General features: G+C 46.5%; 1 protein-coding gene across 1 annotated transcript in view; it reads left to right on the top strand.

The window, feature by feature from the left end:
* Positions 1–10308, top strand: part of tbc1d17 (TBC1 domain family, member 17) — an 86990-nt gene extending 76682 nt beyond the window's left edge. Inside the window, exons 16-17 of the mRNA XM_059953469.1 lie at positions 5256–5342; positions 6950–10308. Of these exons, the coding sequence (XP_059809452.1) occupies positions 5256–5342; positions 6950–7174 (312 nt within the window). The 3' untranslated portion in view covers positions 7175–10308. The remainder of the gene's footprint in view (positions 1–5255; positions 5343–6949) is intronic.
* Positions 10309–23983: the final 13675 nt, after the last annotated feature.

Below are 23983 nucleotides of genomic sequence, written 5' to 3'. Positions count from 1 at the left end.
TCCCCAGCACAATCTCTCTACCTCTCTTTCCCCCTGTTTCCTCACTGGTCCCCTCTGCCCATAGCTCCTCTGTCCCCCTTCTTGGGACTTCCAGTCCTGTCTGGGCTGTTTGAATTTAGTCTGATCCTGATAGGGCATTTGTGGGAATGCTCCCCCAAAGACTTTGATTATTGGCATGGGGTTTTCCGGCCCTTGTCTTACAGTATGAACGGTTCCTCCATATAGCGGTGCTTCATCCAGTTCGATGGCTGTATTCGGACCGGTGGTTGCTGGCAGCATCTTTTTGCTTTTCTCTTTTTCCTTCTTTTTGAGTTCTTCGAGCTTCAAACTTCCTTTGCACCTCTTCCTGCTGCTCAGCCAACCTTTGTTTGTCTTTCCGGTATTTCTCAACCGCATGGACTACGTGGTCTCTAAATTCTTGAGGGGTCATTGACGTCAGCCCAACCACTTCCTCCAGTTTGGATTTTACTTGCGGAGGCATTGCATCCAAAATGATATGTCGGAACAGTGTGGTGATAAATAAGCTATTTTCCACCTCTTGCTCAGTCTCCAGTCTCCACCTTTTCAACTGGTTTTCTACGTAGGCTGCTGGGTTTTCAGTGTCTCCCAGTGGATCCCCCTTTAAGGCTTTGGGGTCCACTTTGGGTGGATAAAGCTTCCTGAGGGCCTGCCATACCCTCTGCCTCACTCTGTCAAACCCGTCTCCATCAGTTCTCGGGTCGTTGGAGTTTACTATGCCAGCCATTTCCATTAGTTCGTTAAATTTGGAGGTTCCCATCAACCTTGTCAATAGTGCCTTCAAATCTCCCATAGCCAATAATCGTCCCGCCGTTTCTTCTTCAAAGGCTCTAATCCATTTCCCTGCTCCTTCATGTAGATTGGGCAGAGTGTTTTTCAGCCCTTCTAGGTCCTGGGATCCCCAAGGGATGTACTGCACTTGTCCTGATCCTCTAACTAACAACGGCAACATTCTTCCTCCTTCTTCCCACCTGCCCTGCCTCTCCTCCTCGCCTGACTCCCCATCTGTCTCAGGGTATGTCTTTACTGCCTCCCACACAAAGTTCTCCAGGGTCCTCTTCTTCCCTCGGTCTCCCTGTGGCGTCCTTCCTTTCTGTCCTGATTCAATACTTGGTTGGCCCCTGGAGTATTTTTCGCATCTCCTCTGACAATCCCCTCTCAATAACTTATCTAGCTCTCTCTCTCTACTTCCGCGTCACTTCCCTACCGCCTCCTTCTGCTCTTCTAGGCTTCTGCCTCCTACTTCTTCCCCACAAATTCTCGCATCCTCTCTCTCTCCACTTAACTCTTGCTCCTCCAATGAGTCACCTTCTCTTTCTTCCTGTCCGTGTCTGTACACCTGTGGCAGGGACTCCTCATGGTCCTTACTCATGCTTGATTCCCTTCTCTCTTGTGTTTCTCCAAGACTTTTGTCTCCTATCTTTTTTCGACTTCCTCTTGAATGCCTCATCTCTTCCTGCCCTGATGAGCCACTTTCTTTTCTAGTCTGTTCATTTCTATGGTATAACCGATATTCCTCATACTCCTTTTCCTCTCTCAAGTATTTCATCCGTTCAATCCCTTCTTCCAGTTCTCTCTGTGCCTGTTCCACCTTTATCCTTTCTGCCTGTATCTCCTTCCATATCGCCGCTTTTTCCTTCTCGTATTGTCTTTTTTCCTCTTCGTTATCCCAAACTTGTACTTCTCCCTGCATGTTTACTGCTCCCATCAGCAGGGGGCTCTGCTTAGGGGTTCCTTCCTCATTATAGGGAGGGGGCTTTTCTGTTTCTTTCGCATCCGGGTACGGAGCCGAAGCCAGCTTCTCACTGTACCTTCCTCTCTCTCTCTCTAACAGGCTGTTTCTCCAGCACCTTAGTGTCTTCCTCGCTTGTAATCAATATTCTACCTGTCCTCCTCAGCCTTTCTCCCTCCGTTCTGAAGAGTTTTAGCACTTCCATTTCTCGTTCTCTTTTTTGACCTCTTTTCTTAGATTTATCTTTTGGTTTGTAATTTTTAATTAGTGCCTCCATTTCTTCACACAAGCTTACATCAAACGTTCCTTCTCTTGGCCATTTTGTGACCAGGTTTTTGGTTCTCTTTTCCCATTTTTCTGAAGTTTTTGTGATCTCATATTTATTTACCAGGATTTTTTTTGCTCAGAATCTCTACTGCCGTTCCTTTACCTGTCATGTTGTTCTCTCTTTTTAAGGTATTTCAGAGATTCACAGTTCGTTTACTGGATAATATTATTTACTCTAATTCTATGCCTAGTCTATTGTCTATCTACCAGCGCTTTAAACTATATATTGGACTGTCCTTGTTCCCTATTCTATTCTGCCCGTACAGTTCAGCGGTATCCACAGAACTTTCTCTTTGCACCTCGTCTATTCAGACCCTTATTTCTTAAGGCAGTATCCACGAGGATTTTCTCTATTTTCCTTTCCCTGCCCGTTCAGACCTTCATTTCATACGAAGCGGTATCCACAGGGATTTTCTCAATTTTCCCTTTCCCTGCCCGTTCAGACCTTCGTTTTATACGAAGCGGTATCCACAGGGACTTACCAACACCACATGGAATTTTTCTTCACTTAACTTCTTATTAGCTTATTTGTACTTACCCTCACTGCAGTGTTCTTGATCAATCCTCTGAGCCTCCTGTTAACCCCCAATTCTGCCAGATTCTTTGGACCAGAGAGACCCTTCGGCAGTGGTTCCACACTTCTGAGACTCCAAGACCTCCCCAAAACCAACAGAATTCTTAGTCCAAATTGTCGCAAAAAGCGCTTACCTTTTGTTTGGGTGCACCCTTAATTCTGTTAGCCTTGTGGGGGTCCCTAGAGGACTGGGAAGCGACCCCAATCTGCCGTTCCCTTTCCGCGGGTCTCTTTCTGGTCCTGCCGTGGTCGCCAATTTTGTCGTGGTTTCTCATGCCCCACAAACGACCAGGAGATGCAGAAGATTCTTCAAGAAGGGTTAAACTTTTAATTTGCAAATCGAAGCTGAGACAGTCTTTGAGCTAGTCGCTGATTGCCCACCGATCCTTGGACATGGCATGTTTTATAGCAATCTCCTGGTTTAGTTGTATTAGCATATCCAATCGGTCTATAGTTGCGTATCACATGTACATCCGCCACTATTGTTTCTACCCATTGACTTAATCCTGTTCTACTCTACATCTCTTAGCTACCTCTCATTAACACACCATTGTCTTCTACATTCTTAAGATTTCATTCTCCTACTAAATTGGATATATGCATAGCAAATAGCAAGTTCAAAGCTGACTACATAGTTTTGGTTACACAGCAAACAATGCAACTTTTATACTCCAATACCAGGTCCTAATATCCACCAAAGGGAGACATATTAAATAAAGTCTGGGATTCCGCTGGGTCCTAAACACCACCGCACTGATACATGTTAAATAAGGGACTTAAAGCATCCGTGAATTTTGGTATCCGCGGGGGTCCCGGAACCAATCCACCGTGGATAAGGAGAGCTTACAGAGAATGCTGTGAAAAACAAAAAAAAACATCCAGTGAGTGTCAGTTCTATGGGAGGAAAACACCTTGTTAATGAGAGAGGTCAGGGGACAATGACCAGACTGGTTCAAGGTGACAGTAACTCAAATAGCCACACGTTACAACAGTGGTGTGCAGAAGAGCATCTCTAAATGCTGGACACGCCAAAACTTGAAGTGGATGGGCTACAGAAGCAGGAGATCATTAACATGCACTCAGTGTCCACATTGTTATGTAAAGAAGTTAATGTAAGGACAGCTCATGAAGTGTCCACTAAGTGACTCATTCCTGGGCCTCACCATCGTGGGATTCTTAGAGTACAGGTGGCCCCCACTTTTCGAACGTTTGATTTACGACAACTTGCTGTTACGAAAGACTTACATTAGTACCTGTTTTCGCTAACCAAAGAGGATTTTCGCTTTTACAAAAAAAAAGACGCCAGTTTTATACGTGTGTTTACCCTGAGAAAGACTACCATGACCGTGAAGCCTTGTGCGGGCAGTTGTGTGCGCATGCGTGTACGTGCATATGCGTGTACACGCCGGGTTTTTTTCTCCAAATCGATTTTGGTTCACTGCCTTCCCGAGTTTGATAAGTGAAACTACACCGTACCTACAATATTGCTACTTTATATAGGGTGTAAATTTATTATATCATTCCTGCTTTTACTATATGTTAGTGTTATTTTAGGTTTTTGTGTTATTTGCTTTGATTTGATAGGTTATTCTTTTGGTCTGGGAACACTCAAAAAATTTTCCCATATAAATTAATGGTAATTGCTTCTTCGCTTTACGACATTTCGGCTTACAAATGGTTTCACAGGAATGCTCCACCTTCGGATTGCGGGGGAAACCTGTACTCAAGAATTGCTGTCACCTACTTTACGTCAGCTACACCAGCACTCTGGTATCCGTTGATAGTTTTTAGCAACACACACAAAATGCTGGAGGAATTCAGCAAGCCAGGCAGCATCTATGGAGGGGAATAAACAGTCGACGTTCCAGGCAGAGACCCAACATCAGGACTGGAACAGAACCATAGAGCACTGCAGCACAGTACAGGCCCTTCAGCCCTCCATGTTGTGCTGACCCATATAATCCTTTTAAAAAAGTACTAAACCCACACTACCCCATAACTCTCCATTTGTATTTCATCCATGTGCCTGTCCAAGAGGCTCTTAAATACCCCTAATGTTTTAACCTCCACCACCATCCCTGGCAAGTCATTCCAGGCACTCACAACCCTCTGTGTAAAAAACTTACCCCTGATGTCTCCCCTAAACTTCCCTCCCTTAATTTTGTATATATGCCCTCTGGAACTTCACCATCTGGAAGAGGGCAGAGAAGGAGTACAAGTTGGAAGGGGGTAGATTAGGCCAGGTGGGGGGTGGGAGAGGCAAATGCTGTAAAAAGCCAGGATGTGATAGGTGGAAGAGATAAAAGACTGAAGAAGGAGGAATCTGATAGGAGGACAAGTGGGCGTTTGGAGAAAGGGAAGGAGGAGGGAGGTGATGAGCACATCAGGAGAAGAGAAGGGTGAGAGGAGAACAAGAAATGGAGAATGGAAAAAGGGAGAAAGCGGAGAGGGGAGAAATGACTGGAATTCAGCAAAGAACCTTGATACTCTACCCCCCCCCCCCCCCCCCCACTTCCAGGTTCGACATGTTGTGCTTCCACGTCGGCAGGATCGCTTGTATCTATAGTAGTGGTGGATCTCTGAGTTCCTCTTTCTCTCTTGCAGCACATCAACGAGCTGACCATGAGACTGAACATGGAAGACATCCTGTGCAGGGCGGAAGCGATATACCAGCAGTTGGCTGCCTGTCCGGTGAGTTTGGCCAGAAGCAGTAATGTGTCACCGGACTCCACAGCTTTGTATGGAACGTGACTCTGTCTGGGATTGGGACTGGATTCCATTGGCAGATGGAATACGGTGTAGGGAAGCACTTTGGGCCTTTTCTGGTTGATGCAGGTGACTAGTAATGTTCCTCAGGGCTTGGTGTTGGTCCACTATTCATTATATATGAATGATGGGATTGATTGCATTTAGGAGCAAAATTAGGCCATTTGGCCCATCATGTCTGCTCCACCATTTCATCACGGCTGATCCAATTTTCTTCTCAGCCTCAAACTCCTGCCTTCTCCCCCATCCCATATCCCTTCATGCCCCGATTAATCAAGTATCTATCAACCTCTGCCTTAAATATGCATAAAGACCTGGCCTTCACAGCTGCCTGTGGCAACAAGTTGCACAGATTCACCACTCTCTGGCTAAAGAAATTCCTTCTCATCTTTGTTCTAAAAGGATCCCTCCATATTTTGAGGCTGTGTCCTCTTGTCTTAGACTCTCCCACCACAGGAAACATCCTCTCCACATCCAGTCTATCAAGGTCTTTCACCATTCGATAGGTTTCAATGAGATCACCCCACATTCTTCAGAATTCCAGTTAATACAGGCCCAGAGCCATCAAACACTCCTTATATGACAAGCCTTTCAATTCCGGAATAGTTTTTGTGAACCTCCTTTGAACCCTCTCCAGTTTCAGCACATCCTTTTAGGGCAGGGGCCCAAAACTGTTCACAATACTCGAAATGAGGCCTTATCAGTGCTCTACAAAGTTTCAAAGATAGGCAGTTACTGTTGGGTGGTAAAAAGTCTGCAGAAAGTCTTGGACAGATTAGAAGAATGGAGAAAGAAGTGGTAGGTGGAATACAGTGTCGGGTAGTGTATGGTCATGCACTTTGGTAGACAGGATAAAAGCTATCTTCTAAACGGAGCAAATGCAGAAATCGGAGGCGCAAAGCGGGTCTTGGTGCAGTGTTCTTGAAGGTTGAGTCAATAGTGAGGAAGGTAAATGCAATGTTAGCATTCAATTTTAGAATATAAAAGGATGTGATGCTGGGGCTTAATTGGTCAGACCATATTTGAAAGACCAGAGAGCAACACTGGCTGCAGTCAGGGCTTTATGCTTTGGCTCTTGGTAGGGTCACCCATGCCAAACAGGTCAAAGGGTAGAAGCCAGACCAAGAGTGGTCCAGCAGTCCTCCAGGTTCGGGGGTTCAGCTCAGGGCTAACCACCCTGACTGGAAACATTGATGGAGGACCTTCATTGCTGCCCTAAACGACAGCGACAATACGGGCTGGAAGTAAGTAAGTGTAATGGCTTGTTGGAGTTGAGTGAACAAGTGACTTCTGTGCTGGTGACTTTGGTGGTGGGTGGGATGACAGGCGGAGGAGACTGCTCATTAGGAGGGATCTGAGGAGTGGGGGGGTAGAAACGGTGTGTCACAGGGAGTGTGGGGAATCAGCCGGTGGGGGTGTTGGGGGGAGGGTTGAGGGAGGGGTGGTGGGTCAATAGGAGGCGTGCTGGAAGGTTGAGATCAGAGGGCGAAGTGTTGCCCACAGAACTAATGGCTCTCTTTCCTCTTGAACAGCAGCTGCAGCGGAGCGTGCAACAGATTCTGGGTCTGGCGGAGGCCTGCACCCCCACCCCCAGCTCGCGCTCGGGGTCCGGTGCAGGAAGCTCCCCCGAGGCGCTATCCCCCAGCCAGATGCACGAGTCGGAGCTGACAGACAGCGCTTCACACAGCCTTCCTGACAGCAGCATCGAGATCCTACATACCGACGACGGGAACTTGGAGTCTGCCCACAGCCCATAGGTGCCGGGGAGGCCCTACCAGCCCCTCGCCAGCGGATAGCCTCGAGCTCTCAATCAAGACACTCGCGCGTTTCCACCAAAGCCCTTGAGCAAGACGTTTACCTACACAGCTTTGAAAATGAGACCAACTTCATGCAATTAGTCCTGTGACATGGACACTTATCGCTCCCATCACTGGAGAATTATACCATCATGTGTGATGTTTGTCATGAATCCTAAAGGAGGCATTGCAAACTGGTTACCGGTAATTAACTGCCCTTTCACAAGGGAACAGTGCTTCCCTCTCCAGGGGCTGTTTTTCTGGATATTTTTATGAATTATGCAACAGGTCAGGCAGCATCTATAGAGTGAAAATTTCCCCCGCTTCGTCTATTCCCTGACCAGTCTATCACTCCCCCCCTGGGTCCCCTCCTCCCTCCCTTTCTCCTATAGTCCACTCTCCTCTCCTATCAGATTCTTTCTTCTCCAGCCCTTGACCTTTCCCACCCACCTGGCTTCACCTATCACCTTCCAGCTATCCTCCCCCCTCCCCCCTCCTCCATGTAATTTTGGCATCTTCCCTCTTCCCTCTCAGTCTTGATGAAGGACCTCGGCCCGATACATCGATCTTTTATTCTTTCCCATAGATGCTGCCTGATGAGCTCCTCCAGCAGCTTGTGTGTGTTGCTTTGAGGGTGAAAAAGTTAATTTTTCTTTCTTTTTATATAGAGATACAAAGTACTTCTGGCCTAACGAGACCATGCCTCCCAAGTATACCCATGTGACCAATTAACCTACTATCCGGTACGCCTTTGGACTGTGGGAGGAGACCGGAGCACCCGGAGGAAACTCACGCAGTCACTAGGAGAACATACACACTCCTTACTAATGGAGGTGGGAGTTGAACCCACATATTGGCATTGGAATAGTGTTACACTAATCACCACTGTCTATGGGAGTGTGCTCTCCAGGCACACGGGTTTCCTCCCACAATCCAAACACATATGGGTTAATTGGTTACATGGGTGTGATTGGGTGACGCAGGGCTCGCTGGGCCTCGAGCCTGTTACTCTCCTGTATCTCTAAATAAAAAGGTTAATCTTGCAGGCTGATGATCTATCGAAAAGGCTAGCAGTTGCAGAAGAGGGGAGAGAATAGGAAAGTACCAAAGGTCAGCGAGACGATGGAGTGACGTCAGCTAAAGGAGAATGGCAAGGGTGAGGAATTAAGAGAAGGTACATTACACAGTAGGTGTGGTGACGCTTTTGCCACTGTGATTCTGAACTGTGGGAGGAAACCCGAGCACCCGGAGGAAAGCCATGCAGATACTGGGAGAGTGTACACAGACGGGGCTGGTTAATGTAACACTGCTACAGCCCAGCATTACCACTCTCTGCTGGCATCACCGCCAATTATGTCGTTCAGACTTCCTTGTGTCTCCTTTCTCTGTGAGAAAATACTCAATAACCCAGCTCAGCTGAAACTTCAGCCTGAATCTTTATGTTTTTTTTTTGTTAACCCTTCGCAGATGAACAGCTGAAGTCTCCACCAGTTTTATTTTGCTTTAGTTTCAGAAGTTAGCACCTCTCCGGCATTAGGGTTTTCTCTGTCCACCAAAAGAGCACCGGTTTACTGCCTCTCCTCCTGCCATACCGCAGACAAGCTCCCACAGAGTCATTTTAATTCCATGATCACTACAAGGTAGCAAACATTCATCATGCTGGAGGTATGGGTCACAGCTCTGCACCGCGCTGGGTGCTGCCCCTGCTTTCTCCGATTCTCTCTTCCCACAAACACTGAACTTTTCCAGCATGCTTTGATTTGAAGAAAAGTAATCTCTTCTCAGTGGCCACCCTCACCCTCACACCCTCTACCTTCTCCTCTCCCCCTCCACTCCCTGCCAGCCGATCAGTACATTTTACATGGTAAAAATTACCCACCGCCTCACTGCTGCCAGCTGTTTGTCAGGCGAGCATATTGGACGTGTGGTTCTGCTGATTTGTGTCTGCTCCTCCTACCCCGTCACTCACCACATGAGGGCAGATTTCTCTTTCACACAGATGCGTATTAATCTTCCCTCTCTTCAGAATATTTAAGTGCTGCGAAGTATATTAAGGCATCCTATAAATTAGCTGTTTTTCACTAAACTATTTCTGTTGATGGATTTGATGATGACTCCTTGAATCCATCTTAGTGATGGGGAAGGCTGCAGAATATACAAAGCCTATAGTTTCTTCTGACTGTGTGTTTAATGGCTTGTGATTATGCTGCATTAAATATTTGTCACTGATTTTCTTTGTATTAAACATATATATATACTGTATAGCTGTAGTAGAAATATATCAGAATGAGTGGTTTACAAGTTGTAAGTTATGTTCCATTGTGCCAAACAGAAAAGGATGGTGAAATATTACTGATGTATCACAAATTATGTTGAATATGAGAGATAATGTGCAATTCTGTCTCCGTTTTCATCTCCATTTCTCTCCTGCGTCTCTCTTTCTCTCTCTCACTCTGTGATACTGCATGTGTCTCATTTTTCTCTGTCATTCCCTCTCCTCCCCCCAACTCTCCCCCCCCCCCACTCTCCCTCATTCTCTCTCTCTCGTTTTCCCTCTGTCAATCTCCACCTCCCTCCCTGTCATCTCTGTTCTCTCATTTTCTCTGTCCATCTGTGTCTCCCTCTGCTTTTGGAGTACACATTTTTTGAGTTTCCTGAAAAGGCACGTGAACAAAAGGACTTGCATTCCGTACATATTATTCCATCCACTTGCAGAGGTGTGGTTAGCTTGTGGAACACACAACTGTCAGAAATTAGCCAGAGGATGTAATTGGCTGCTATAATAGCAACCTTCAGACAGACAATGGACAACTTGTTTGGTTTGAGTAGAGTGGAATTTCCTCTGTATCGAAGAACACTATCTGTCCTGCGATTGTTTTTGGTATGTTATAGAGGGAGCTTTGCAGAATCTAACCTTCTTCCTTCCTCCTTCCCCAACACCCCAAACAGCTGTTTCTGCTTTGGGAGTATTAGACGGAATAATGTAGAAAAACAGTAAACAGTATTTAACCCACTGGCTGCCTGAAGTTGCTGTGTTTGTTTCCCATTACTGACAAGACTCGAACTGATTCAATAAAAGAAATTGTTTGGAATAATCTGAGGTGGTTATCAATGCTGACACATCAAACCAGCTCCGTCGTGGGAGAGGATGTGGTGAGCCACTGATTTATGTTATGAAAATGTGCCCATGTACATAGCTAAATGAAACATCGTTCCTCTGGGGCCAAGGTGCATAACACGGTACATCGTTCACAATATGGCTCATGTAGTTTTTGGCCCCTTAGGATGAGCTGAAACAGGAGAGGGTTCAAAGGAGGTTCACGAAAATGATCCCAGGATTGAACAGCTTGTCGTGTAAAGAGCGTTGGATGGCTCTGGGCCTGTATTCACTAGAATTCAGAAGAATGAGGGGTGTCCGCATTGAAACCCATCGACAGGTGAAAGACCTTGATAGAGTGGATGTGGAGGGGATGTTTCCTGTGATGGAGAGGCAAAGACCAGAGGACACAGCCTCAGAATAGAGGGGCATCCTTTTAAAATGAAGATGAGGAATTTCTTTAGCCAGAGAGAGGTGAATCTGTAGAATTCTTTGCCACAGGTAGCTGTGGAGGCCAAGTCTTTATGTATGTTTAAGGCAGAGGTTGATAGATTCTTAATTGGTCAGGGCATGAAGGGATATGGGGAGAAGGCAGGAGACTGGTGCTGAGAGGAAAATCGGATCAGCCATGATGATATGACAGATAAGACTCGATTAGCCAGATGGCCTAATTCTGCTCCTATATCTTATGGTCTTGTACAGTGACGATAAATCACATATTGTCACAAAATAATATTAGCACAAGTCCCTGAGTGGCATGGCGTGAACATTGATGGCGCATGGGAAGTTGTCCTGGGGCCATGTTTCTGTAAGGACAAGCACGCAGCAGTTCCCCCCCTCTCTCTGGGCTACTGGTAGGCGATGTTTGTTTTCCAGGAAGCGAACTTTGGAGAGCAGTGTTCATGGGAGAGCCGGTCTGCAGGGGTTAGCCCTTTAACCTGGTATGGATTCCAGCACGCTCTCACACACCCCTTCCCCGGGGTGGCTGTAACAGGTGAGGGCCTGGACTGGGCAATAACCCAAAGCTGGGCAGCCCCTCTGCTGTCGGTCTCGCTAACAAACCGGACGTGCAGTGTCAACCCAGCAGAAACCATCCAAAGGATGACCGGAGCAAAGGTCACTGAGAGACTTGCTCAGCTAGTTAAGGATCTGGCCAGGTTAATCCTGAGCTCCACCAATATATGGCAGATTGTGCCTTTCCCAACTCCAGATGCAGGTTGACACCAGCATTTTTTCTTACTAACTTTCTGATGCTCCTGTGTCATCAGTAGCACCCTCTCCCACCGAGACTGGAACTAGAGGTCATGGGTTAAGGGTGAAAGGTGAAATGCTTACAGGGAACATGAGGGGGAACTTATTCCCTCAGAGCGTGATGAGAGTGGGGGGAAAAGCTGCCAGCAGAAGTGGCATCTTCTGGGTTCAATTTCAACATTTAAGAGAAGCTTGGACAAGTACATGGATGGGAGGGTTATGGTCTTGGCGCAGGTTGATGGGATCTAGGCAGCATGGACTAGATGGACTGAAGAGTCTGCCCTACACTGTAGTCCTCTATGACTCTATGGTTCCCCTGTAGTAATACTATACATCTGATCTGTGACATTGTACTCAATGTCAGTGCGACTTCAGAAAGGCTAAGACGAAGGAACACACACCAGTCCTCATGGAGTGAGCAATTTCAAGCTCCTGGGTGTCAGTATCCGAGGACCTAACCTGGACACAACATATTGATGCAGCTGTAAAGGAGGCAAGACAGTGGCTATATTTCATTTGGAGTTTGAGGAGATTTGGTCTGTCACCAAAAACGCTTGCAAACTTCTATAGATGTACGATGGAGAGCATTCTGATCGGCTGCATCACCCTCTGGTATTGGGGGGCAGGGTGGCTACTGCACAGGATCAAAGTAAGCTGCAGAGTTGCAAACTCAGCTCCGTCGTGGGCACCAGCCTCTGTAGTATCCAGGATATCTTCAAGGAGCGATGCCTCAAAAAGGTGGCATCCATCATTAAGGTCCCCCACCACCCAGAACGTGCCCTCTTCTTGTTACCATCAGGTAGGAGGTACAGCAGCCTGAAGGCACACACTCAGCGATTCAGGAACAGCTTCTTCCCCTCTGCCATCAGGGAGGAGGTACAGGAGTCTGAAGGCACACACTCAGCGATTCAGGAACAGCTTCTTCCCCTCTGCCATCAGGGAGGAAGTACAGGAGTCTGAAGGCACACACTCAGCGATTCAGGAACAGCTTCTTCCCCTCTGCCATCGGGGAGGGGGTACAGGAGCCTGAAGACACACACTCAACGATTCAGGAACAGCTTCTTCCCCTCTGCCATCAGGGAGGAGGTACAGGAGCCTGAAGGCACACACTCAGTGATTCAGGAACAGTCTCTTCCTCTCTGCCATCCGATTCCTAAATGGACATTAAACGCTACCTAACTACTTTTTTTTAAACTTTTTTGCACTACTTATTTAATTTAACTAATATAAATATACACTTACTGTAATTCACAGATTTTTTTTCTCTTTATGCAATCGGGTAGTTCATTGTACTGCAGCCGCAAAACTAACAAAATTTAATGACGTGCTGGTGATACTAAAGCTGAGTCTGGTTCTAATTCAAAATCTCAAATATATATTTCACACTGACCTGACCTTTTAAACAATTACCTTACCTTTACTTATGAGCAGGCCTCCCCTGACTAGCTGTTAATCAAAAATGTTTTTTGTTTAATTACTAGACTATAGAACTGGGTTGTTTTGAATTCAGCCTGTCTGTATACAGGGGATGAAACTCACTGACGTCTTGGTCGTGGTCAGCCTTTGTCAGGGTGCCAAGGTGCTGCAGAAGCTTATTTCTGCTCCAGGTACATTAACGTTATTCCCCTCTTTCCGCATGACCCTTTAAATCGATGGAAATGGCATTAAAATATGATCTGAAAATTTAATTAAAAATCAGAGTAGCCAATAAAACGGAGCAAGCGTCTCTAACGATAATGCCTTCTCTGTTCCTCAGGACAAGGATCCCCACTGAGGTGAGAGGGAACTTGCCAAGCCCAAACAGAGGAGGCTGACGGTCCCCGTTTGGCACCCTAAGTTGTTCTGGAGTTGCTGCAGATCGACGCAAGGCCAGCGCTTGTGTAAGGAGGGGGAGAACCTACAACCGGCACCCATCGCTTGATAGGTTATTCCCCTGGTATCGCGACACGGAGGCAGGGTTAGCGAAACACTTCACAGCCTGTACCCGGGACTGCTTGGGCTTCCTCCGGGTGCTCCGGTTGCTGCCCACGTTCCAGAGGCATGGCGACACTTGTGGACTGTCCCCATCAGAATGATGAAACTCACGCAGTCGTGAGTACAAACCCCTTACAGACGGTGCCTGAACCAAGCTCTGGAACCCCAATGCCCGGAACTGGAATAGCATGGCATTAGCCGCTGTACTACCTTGGCACACCAATTTTGTATCATATTTGGCACAGACAAATGGCCAGAGTGCCTGTTCCTGTGCTATACTGTCTTGTGTTCTAAATGTACAAGTCTTGGAGGGCTTGCTGGGATGGGGGGTGGGGGATGGTGCGCAAGAGTTAGGCCACTTGGGTCTAAAATTTTAAAAAAATACCTACGCACAGAACAGTGGATCTTTATAATTTTCTGCTCTGGAAGGTTGGAGGCTGCGTTCAAAACCAAGATTATTTAATTTTTCGATATTAGAGGAATTGAATGCGAAAGGATTGTTTGTGAATGTGGAAAACCAGTGACAGTGATAGAGATTGGCGGAGCCAAGTGCCCTTTGCTCCTGTTTCATTCACTTATGTGAATGCGGCAACTTTGCAGCGTTGTGTTTGACTGCCCTCTGCTGGAGAGCTTGGGGTGAGCAGCTTTTAAAAAAAAAACTAGATGTGATCCTGTCAAAGTGTAGTCACAAGAGAAAGGGGGATCAATGATATACACACAGCAATCGCCCACAAGCAGCAATGTGACTGTAACAAATTTCGCAACATATGCTAGTGACATTAAACCTGGCTCTGATTCTAATCCCCCATTACATTTCCTCACTAAGAAGGAAGGGGGATATTTGACCCATCTGAACTATGCTAGCTCTGGAATCAATCTCATTCTCCTACACCCATTCTCTCTCCCATGTCTGACTTGGTGATTTTCCTACCACCCTCCTACATTGAGGGCAGTTTACAGTGGCCAATTCACCTGACAGTCACATCACTTGGAAGCAGGGACATGCCAAGAGGTCACAGGGAGAACTTGTAGGTAGCATTGGAGGTCGGGATGGAACTGGGATCAATGGAGCCTTGCGGCTACAGCACTACCTGCATTTCCAGCACCTGCAGACTTCCTCCTGTTTATATTTCATACATTTCTTCTAGTCCTCTATAACATTTTATGTATCGTTCTGTACCGCTGCTGAAAAACAACAGATATCGCGACAGGCATCAGTGATATTAAACCTGATTTTGACATCAGCAATCCCTCAGTGCTCGTGAAGTGCTGTGGGAAAACCAGGGGCTTATGTATGCATGAACACACTCGTACAAGTGCATACACACCCCCGCAAACAAAGGTATGGATGTGTACCTGTGACATGTACATCAGCATGAATAAGCGGACAGTACAGCAGTTTAGCAAATACTGTAATTTCGAAAGTACTTGGGTTTTAAATTTTATAACATTTGGGGTAACAGCTCAGATTGGCAACACCATCTCTTCCACAATCTCCATCAGCTCAGACGCACCACGGGGCTGTGTGCTTAGCCCCCTGCTCTGCTCACTTTACCCTTGTGATTGTGAGGCTAAGCACAGCTCCAGTGCCAGATTCGAGTTTGATGACGGCACCACTGACGTGGGCCGAATCAAAGGTGGTGACGAACCGGCCTGTAGGAGGGAGATTGAAAAGCTGGCTGAGTGACACCATGACGGCCAGCAAGGAGCTGCTTGTAGACTTCAGGAGAAGGAAACCAGAGTTGGCAAGGCAGGCCTCCTCAGAGAGGGTCAGCGCCTTTAAATTCATATAAGCTGACATATATGACCTTTAATAATAAAGCTTCTAGCAGATTTGAATTTTGCAGCAGGTTCTGTAAAATTCAGGTAGAAGTAGATATTGACTGGGTTGTTATGGGATTATGGACAACTGACATCAAAAATAGAAAGGTGGGTTAGTTATTTTCAGCTGCAGGTACTTAAGTAAAGGTTCCAGTATCCATTATCAGCCCTAACCCCTGTCAATTATTGACCCACCAAGGACTTTAATGTATAAGGCAGTTGTGTTATATTTTAGTTTAGAGATACGACACAGTAACAGGCCATTGAGCTAACACCACTGGATAACACTCAGGCGACCGATTACCTTACTAACCTGTATGTCTTGGAAATGTGAGGGGTCACAGGAGAGAACATACAGACTCATTAGAGACAGCAGCAGGAATTGAACCCGGGTAGCTGGCGCTGGAATAGCGATAGATGATCGATAATTAATTCTTGGTCCATCACACTGTGGATACTGGCAGTCATTTCATATCCAATGCTTGCACAGTAGATTTTCCTGGCTGCATCAAATTTTATCATTAAATACGGGCGTTCTGCAGGTCAGGGTCGAAAATGGAGGTTGCATCCTAGCTGTCTGTCTAGCTGTTGTCCATGTAGCAGACTCCCCCTTCTTCACACATCTGATGAACCCAAAAGAATGTCAGAGATCGATGTAGTTTGGCACCAGCAGCGTCGCAGGAGTTGCCTGTCGGTGTTGAACTCAGAGTAGGACTGCCTTAGGGACTCCAGCTCCAGATTTTTCCCTCGGGGTTTACAAGGCAGCGGAGGTTTGAGATCAGAGTTTTCCTTCTCCTACACGAACTGCCAACCACGGCTGCTGAGCCCCATCTGCCAGTAACCCACCTCGCACTTTCTCTTTAGAAGAAACAGTTCCACCAGGCTTAGCAGCTAAACCATACGGTGGGCTTGGTGGTCAGAGGCTACATGAGGTGCATTTAATAGGTAGTGGGATCTTATCCCCAATACCACCCCCAGCTATAATAAGGAACTAGCACTAAATAATAACTAAATAAATGTGTGGGAGAAGCTGGGTTGGTCATTATACACAGGAGACTACTTCACGTTGAAGGTTATGAGGCAGAGTGGACAGCTGGAGACTTTTTTCCAGAGTGGGAATGGCTAGAAAGGATGTGGACACTGTGCGGGTGTGGGACGTTGACGCTGTGTGGGTGCATAGCTGTGCAGTAACTGAAATGCCCGTGCACGTAGCCTTTGTGGCCGCGTAGCTGGAATTGGACACAGCTGGAAAAAGTTTATGGAACGTGACAAGTTTTCTTTGTTGTACTATTTTTCATTATAGCCTTCAATTAATAAACAAAATCAAAGCATATGAATTTTCAATTTTCATTCTCAATACTCATACAAAATATTGTTACAAAAAAGGCACTTACAGTGTCACAGTTTTCAGGCTGTGTTTAAAAGTTCCTACTCAGAGCAATGGTTGGTCAGCACAGCCGTAAAAAAATAAATTAGAGGAATATTGGATGTGGAAGCTTTAGAGAGGGTGCAGAGGAGATTTACCAGGATGTTGCCTGGATTAGAGAGTGTGTCTTACGAGGATAGGCTGAGCGAGCTAGGGCTTCTCTCTTTGGAGCGAAGGAGGGTGAGAGGTGACTTGATGGAGGTGTATAAGATTATAAGAGGCATAGATCGAGCGGACCAACGGAGACTTTTTCCCTGGGTGGAAATGGCATAATTTTGAGGAGATTGGAGGAAAGTATAGGGGAGATGTCAGAGGCAGATTTTTGACACAAAGTGAGTGGTGGTTATGTGGAACACTCTACCGGGGTGGTCGTAAAGGCAAATACATTTGGGGCATTCTGGAGTTTCTTAGATAGACACAAGTCAAGGAATGAGGAGCTTGGCCTGGCAGCCAAGCACATCAGTACGGAACAGGAGAAATAAAGCTGACCAAATCACTCTAAACATCCACCGAGACCTCTCTACTGAAGCCTGCATCTCTTTGAACCAAGCTGAGTACAGCTGGCTTATGGATCATTAGCCTGGAAATCCTCCTGGGCTGGAGAAGGTAGGTCAGAGATTCATTGCATATCCTGCTAATAAGGGCATGGGTTTGTTGTAGATTTGTAGGAACATGCAGCATAGACACAGGTCCCTCAGCCTACTGAGTCTGGCCCAACCATCAGTCAATGTTCTCACTAACCCTGAATTAGTGATGAGAACGTGAATCCTCCCACGTTCTCATCAACGCTTGGGGTGGCAAGGTAAAGTAGAGGTTAGCGCGACACTATGACTGTGCAAGCAACCCAGGTTCAATTCTGCCCCTGTTCGTACATTCTCCCCTTGACCATGTGGGACAGGGACAGAGTTGAAGGGATGATGTTGGATTTGGGCCTCGGGGTCAGAGTTGGGACCCCAGCAGTCTTATCAAAGAGGGATTGACTGATTAGTTGGTACAGGGGTTGAATCTGCCAGGGTTAATCCGGTTCTCCGGTTTCTGCCCACATTCTACAGGCATACGGGTTAGTAGGTTAAGTAGTCACATGGGTGTAATTGAGCTGGTTGAGATAGGAGGGCCTGTTACCAGGCTGTATCTCTAAATATAAAAAAATAAACCTAACCCCCCTGGGCTTCGACCACTCAGCTACTCTCTACGGACAAACTACAGCAGCCAATTAAGCTACCCACCCACATGCCTTCGGGATGTGGGAGGAAATATGCGCAATCACAGGAAGGGTTGACTTAGGCACCAGGCCGGGTTGAAAAGGTCAGGGTGTCGGGGCCCAGAGTGAGGGAAGGGCCAGTTCAGACCACAGCTCCACGACTTGGCTCTGCGCTGATCTACGGGACTCACTTTTGAGTATTATTTGCCTGTGGTTATTATTTGCACCATGTTTTTTTTCCTCTCTCTCTCTCTCTCTCCCTCTCCCTCTCCCTCTCCCTCTCCCTCTCCCTCTCCCTCTCCCTCTCCCTCTCCCTCTCCCTCTCCCTCTCCCTCTCCCTCTCACTCTCCCCCCTCTCTCTCTCTCTCTCTCTCTCTCTCTCTCTCTCTCTCTCTCTCTCTCTCTCTCTCTCTCTCTCTCTCTCTCTCTCTCTCTGCACGTTGGGTGTTCAACAGTCTTTTTTTATATGGGTTCTTTTGGGTGTCTTTGTTCCATGGCTGCCAGTAGGGGGCCGAATCTCAAGGTCATATAATGTATGCATACTTTGATAATAAATGTTCTTTGAGCTTTGAAGGTCAGGTAGTGAATCAGTGGCTACACTGTCTTCACCATCATGCTGCCTGTAAACAGCTCCTGATGGCTCGTGAGCTCTGAGGCATCTGCTGCTGAACGACCCCTTATACAGCTTCCTCCGCAAACTTTACTGCAGTGGAACACACTGAAGAAACTCCCCAACGTTATTGAGGTCAGGCCTGGAATGGCCCAAAAAATGGACAATTTTGACTGGGGCCTTGGGGGATGCCAGCGTATCTCATCCAGGGAGGTTAACCAGTTAACGGGGAAGGTGTTGAACCTGCTGGGTTTTATTGGGAAGCCAGAGGGAAGAGTCGGGACGAGCAAATGTTTGGAGGTTTGAAGCCAAAAGCCAGCAAGCTTTGGGAAGTTGGTTCCCGGGTCAGGAGGCAGGTGAAGAGTCAGAGAGTGAGGGTGGTGGGACCCAGTGTCCAAAGGAAAGAAGGGTATTGACCAGTGATCATGAGACTTCAGATGCTAGGAAATCTTGAAGAACACACACAAAACTCTGGAAGAACCCAGCAGGTCAAGCAGCATCTATGGAGGGGAATAAACAGTCGACATTTCAGGCCGAAGTTGGTTGAATGCTGATGCTGACTCAGCTGAAGAATCCACTGCTCCAGTGCCCCACCTTCCTATTTCAACAATGTGACCTAATTTCCCAGGCAACAGGCTGAAATAACAGCTGGGCGCTTGACATCATTGCTCAAGTGTTTGATGTGGAAATTGTGTCAGCACAGCAGTTGTGAGTCAGGGGGTAGCCAACTTCCCAGAGCTTCATAATTGGACCCAGAAATCATCACGTGGTGGTGTTTGAACTCGTCTCTGCATCAGTCACCTCCAGATCTGGGAATGGTCCAAGAGCTTATGACTGAAGTAAGGTTGGGCATTCCCAGACACCATTAAACCTTGCGAATTCTTGTTGAATGAGCTAGTCCAGTTCATGTTGCCAGTATACTAATGTATACTAATGTTTACTGTCTTCTATGTGAACTGCCACATTTTATCTGCAAAACTCTTTAAAACCAGTGACTGACAATCTTTCATTTTGGCTGCAGACTTCCACTGAAACCTTAGTTTCCCAAGGAGTTGGTAATCTGGAGGTACCTAATTCAGTTTTGCTATAGGCAGCAACCGTGGAAAGGATTTTCGGGCAGCCAACAATTTTAATTCTAATCTCCACTGCCATATTAACTTGTCCATGGCCTCCTCTACTGCCGTGATGAGGCCAGTCTCAGTAGGAAGGAGCAACACCTCATATTCCGTCTGCGTAGCCTCCAACCTGATGGTATGAACATTGATTTCTCCAGCTTCCAGTAATTTTTCCCCCTTCCCTTTATTTCAATTTGCCACTGGCTTCCCTCTTACCTTGTCTCTTCTCCTCACCTGCCTATCACTTCCCCCTGGTGCCCCCCTCCCTTTAGAGTCATAGAGACCTATAAAAGTGCCGCACAGAAACAGACCCTTCGGCCCATCTAGTCCACGCTAAACCATTTAAACTGCCTAGCCGCAGTGACCTACACCAGGACCATAGCCCTCCACACCCCTGCTATCCATGTACCCATCCAAACTTCTCTTAAGTGTTGAAATCGAGCTCGCATCACCCTCTTTCTCCCACGGTCCCCTCCCCCATGATCTCCATGTCAATCAGGACTCTTCAACCTGTATCTTTCATTCTGCATCTCTTTCCGCAGAGGCTGCCTGACCTGCTGAGTGTTTCCAGCATTTTCTCATTTTAGTTCAGGTTTCCAGCAGCTGCATTTTTGTTAAATCGTCATTTCCATTTCGTAAAGGAACTGATGTCATTAGCCAGGTGATGCCAGGAAGGGTGATCTGCTTGTCTCCAATAGGCAAGGGGCAGCTGCCGATGTGATTCCCTGTGTGTTTTGATGCACATGTGGCAAATAAATGAATCTGAACCTGGTAGGCTTGTTGTGGAACAGTGATGGAGCACATTCCAGCTGCAGGCTATTAGGGTTATGAAGGAGCGTCCAATCAGATTCGACCAGATGTGGACCAATTCCAACATGGCCTGGCATGGTAATGCCAGAGCCCAAGAATGGATGGGCATTGGTTCCAGCCCAGTCTATCACAGTCCTTTCCCACCTTTGGACACATCTACACCACCGGAAACCAGCTTCCATCATCAAGGGTTCTCACTTCTGACACCAGGAAGGAGGTACAAGAGGCTCGGGTCCCACACCACCAGGTTCATGAACAGTTATTACCCCTCAACCATCAGGGTGCTGAACCAGTGAGGATAACTTCACTCACCACAATGAGCCTCGGGTCCCACACCACCAGGTTCATGAACAGTTATTACCCCTCAACCATCAGGCTCTTGAACCAGAGGGGAAAACTTCACTCACCTCAACTGTCAACTGATTCCACAACTTGTGGAATCACCTTTAAGGACTCATGTTCTCTATTATTTCTTCCTATTTAATTTATTATTATCATTATTTATTTTTGTATTTGCACAAACTATCTTTTTTTGCACATTTTTTGTTTGTCAATCTTTGTAGTTCTTCATTCATCCTATTGTATTTTTTGCTCTACCGTGTATGCCTGCAAGAAACTGAAGCTCAGTGGTGACGTGTGTGTACTTTAACGGAAACAATATTACTTTGAACTCTATGGGACTGCAGATCATTATCTTTCATTGTTAAGTGGTTTATGACTGATTCTACTTGCGTTTACTGGTGTTTAGGTCAGCATTGAAGGTTCTCCCATCCCTGGCGGCATTCATGGCTTCCTTCATCGTGTCAGTAGCTCCCTCTCGGCCTTCAAAATTAACGCCATGGGACCATAAGATGCTGCAGGATGTTGGAGATCTTTCATTAGCCTGTTGTAGTCTTCTTTGTGACTTGATGTTGGGGGAGTAACATCGGTGCTGCTGACGCAAAAAGACTAAATAAACTCATCAGTAGAGCTGGGTGCGTCCTTGGTTACAACCCAGACTCCTTTGGGTCAGCGGTGGAGAGGAGACACTAAACTAACTGTTATCCATTACGGACAATCAGGCACATCCTCTCAATGACCTACTGAATAAGCAGTGGAGCCCCCTTTCAAACAGACTCAGGATCGTTTACAGAAAATCCTTCCTACAGAATGTAATAAGCACAGACAACAGTTCATCTCTGTGCAACAGGAGAGCATACATCACAGTGAATCATCTCTGTTTATTATTTCAGACATTACTATTGCCATTACTGCAAATTATTGCACGTTGGTAAATTATTACCATGTATATTGTTATTCTGTACTTTTATTAGTTAAGTTTGCACTAATGTTGCTGCTGTAACAAAATAATTTCCCACTCGCGATCAATAAGGTATTATTATTAAGACACAAGAAGCAGAATTAGGCCATTCGGCCCATTGAATCTGCTCTGCCATTCCATCATGTCTGATTTATCATCCCTCTCAGCCCCATCCTCCTACCTTCTCCCCGTAGCATTCGACTCCCTGTCTAATCAAGAACCTATCAACCAGCGCTTTAAGTGATACATGAAGATCAGCCAAGAACGCTCATTTTCTGAATACCTTTGCATGCCGTCTGTTGCATCCACCAGCAGGCAGGGCCTCGGCTTCTCGTCTCACCTGGAAGACACCACCCCTGGCAGAACTGCTCCGAAATTTGTCTGGGATTACTTCATTTGGTCTGTAATGAGCCTGGAGCCTTTCCTGCCTGATTGTTGTGGGCTAGCAGGCCGGAAATCTGCACTTAATGATCAATACTGAGACTCTTGGGGTTGAAAAGGATCCAGTCCATGCCTCAAACCTTTTTCCATGTCCATGAAGATGTAATTAAGAACAATATACACAGCCCCAACAGTTCAGTTAAACCTTTCTGATTGGATGTTTATTGGAAATCGTTGCGTTAGATTGTCATCAGACTTGCTTGCCTCACTGATGATGATGGCATCATTTCAAACTGTCAAAGTATAAACGGAAATAGCTGGAAGTGCTCGGCACGTCGGGCAGTGTCTGTGGAGAGAGAAACAGTTAATGCTTGAAGTATGAGACCCTTCTTTGGAATTGGGAAAGAGTGCTGTCCCTTCGTTCAGGATATTCTCATCCTGGAAACAGTTCGACATCTACCCCGTAGTGAACTCATGGGATGGTGTAGCTCCTGTACGTAGTAACGAGGCCTCTGAGTGTATGTTCGTGGTCTCCTGCTGCTGTAGCCCATCCACTGCAAGGTCTGATGTGTCGCGTGTTCACAGATGCTCTTCTGCACACCCCTGGTGTACGGTCACCTTCCTGTCAGCTTGAACCAGTCTGGCCATTCTCCTCTGACCTCTCTCAGTAACAAGACATTTTCACCCACAGAGCTGCCACTCACTGGATTTTTTAATGTTTTTTTCGCACCATTCTCTGTAAACTCTAGAGGCTGTTCTGCATGAAAATCCCAGGAGATCAGCAATTTCTGAGATACTCAAACCACCCTGTCTCGCACCAACAATCATTCCATAATCAAAATCACTCAGATCACATTTCTCCCCATTCTGATGTTTGGTCTGAACAACAACTGGACCTCTTGGCCATGTCGGCATGCTTTGATGAATTGAGTTGCTGCCACATGATTGACTGATTAGATATTTGCATTAACGAGCAGGTGCGCCAGTGTAAAGTGACCACTGAGTTTATGTTTCAATATGATCTTCTTCCAGCCTCCAAAGAACATAGATGTGCTTTCTTTAACCTCTGACAGAAAAATCCCTTCTTCTCACCAACTACCCCAGCGAATCTCTCTCGAAATACCTCGAAGGACTTTACAGCTCAGTCCTGCTAATTTTATTTATTCTTATGCAACGCGCTCTAAGGTTTCACTGCTAACGTAATGCCCTCTCTGTGATGTTTCACTGCTGAGCTAATGGTTTCTCTGTAGCAGCAATGTTTGGGTTATGATTAGAGATAATGGGGCTTTGGTATGTGCACTACCCATTGAAAGGCATGTTGTTCTTTCTTGTGGGTTTGGGAGCAGGGATTTCATGGGCTTTTGGCGGTGAGACATAAAAGAGAGAAGACGTGAGTGGAGAGAGTTGGTATACTGGCGGACGGAGTGGACTCGAAGCGAGGATCCGACGGTCAGCAATGCTCGGCGGAGGCCGATGGGGAATGCACTGCATTTTAAACTGTTTCATTAAAATGGGCCCTTTTTCTTTTTATTTTCTTTACTATATAGTCAGATTAAGATTTATAAAGTTCTATCATCTGACTGCATATGGTGTACTGTCTGATATTTTGAGGTTTGGATTTGTAACAGGTCAACACATCACGCAGCATCCACACAAACGAGATTTCTCGGTTTGGCTGGGCCAGAGGCTGTTTTCCCCGAGACAAACACATGCTGGCCAAACCTGAGGGTTACACTTAAGATGTGCATGCTACCAGCATTATGGACATTTATTGCCCTCACCCA

Source organism: Hypanus sabinus, chromosome 29 (genome assembly GCF_030144855.1).
Source record: "Hypanus sabinus isolate sHypSab1 chromosome 29, sHypSab1.hap1, whole genome shotgun sequence".
In the NCBI taxonomy this organism is placed as follows: domain Eukaryota; kingdom Metazoa; phylum Chordata; class Chondrichthyes; order Myliobatiformes; family Dasyatidae; genus Hypanus; species Hypanus sabinus.
The sequence above is the reverse complement of the archived record's forward strand: the minus strand, read 5'-3'. Positions and strand labels throughout refer to the sequence as shown.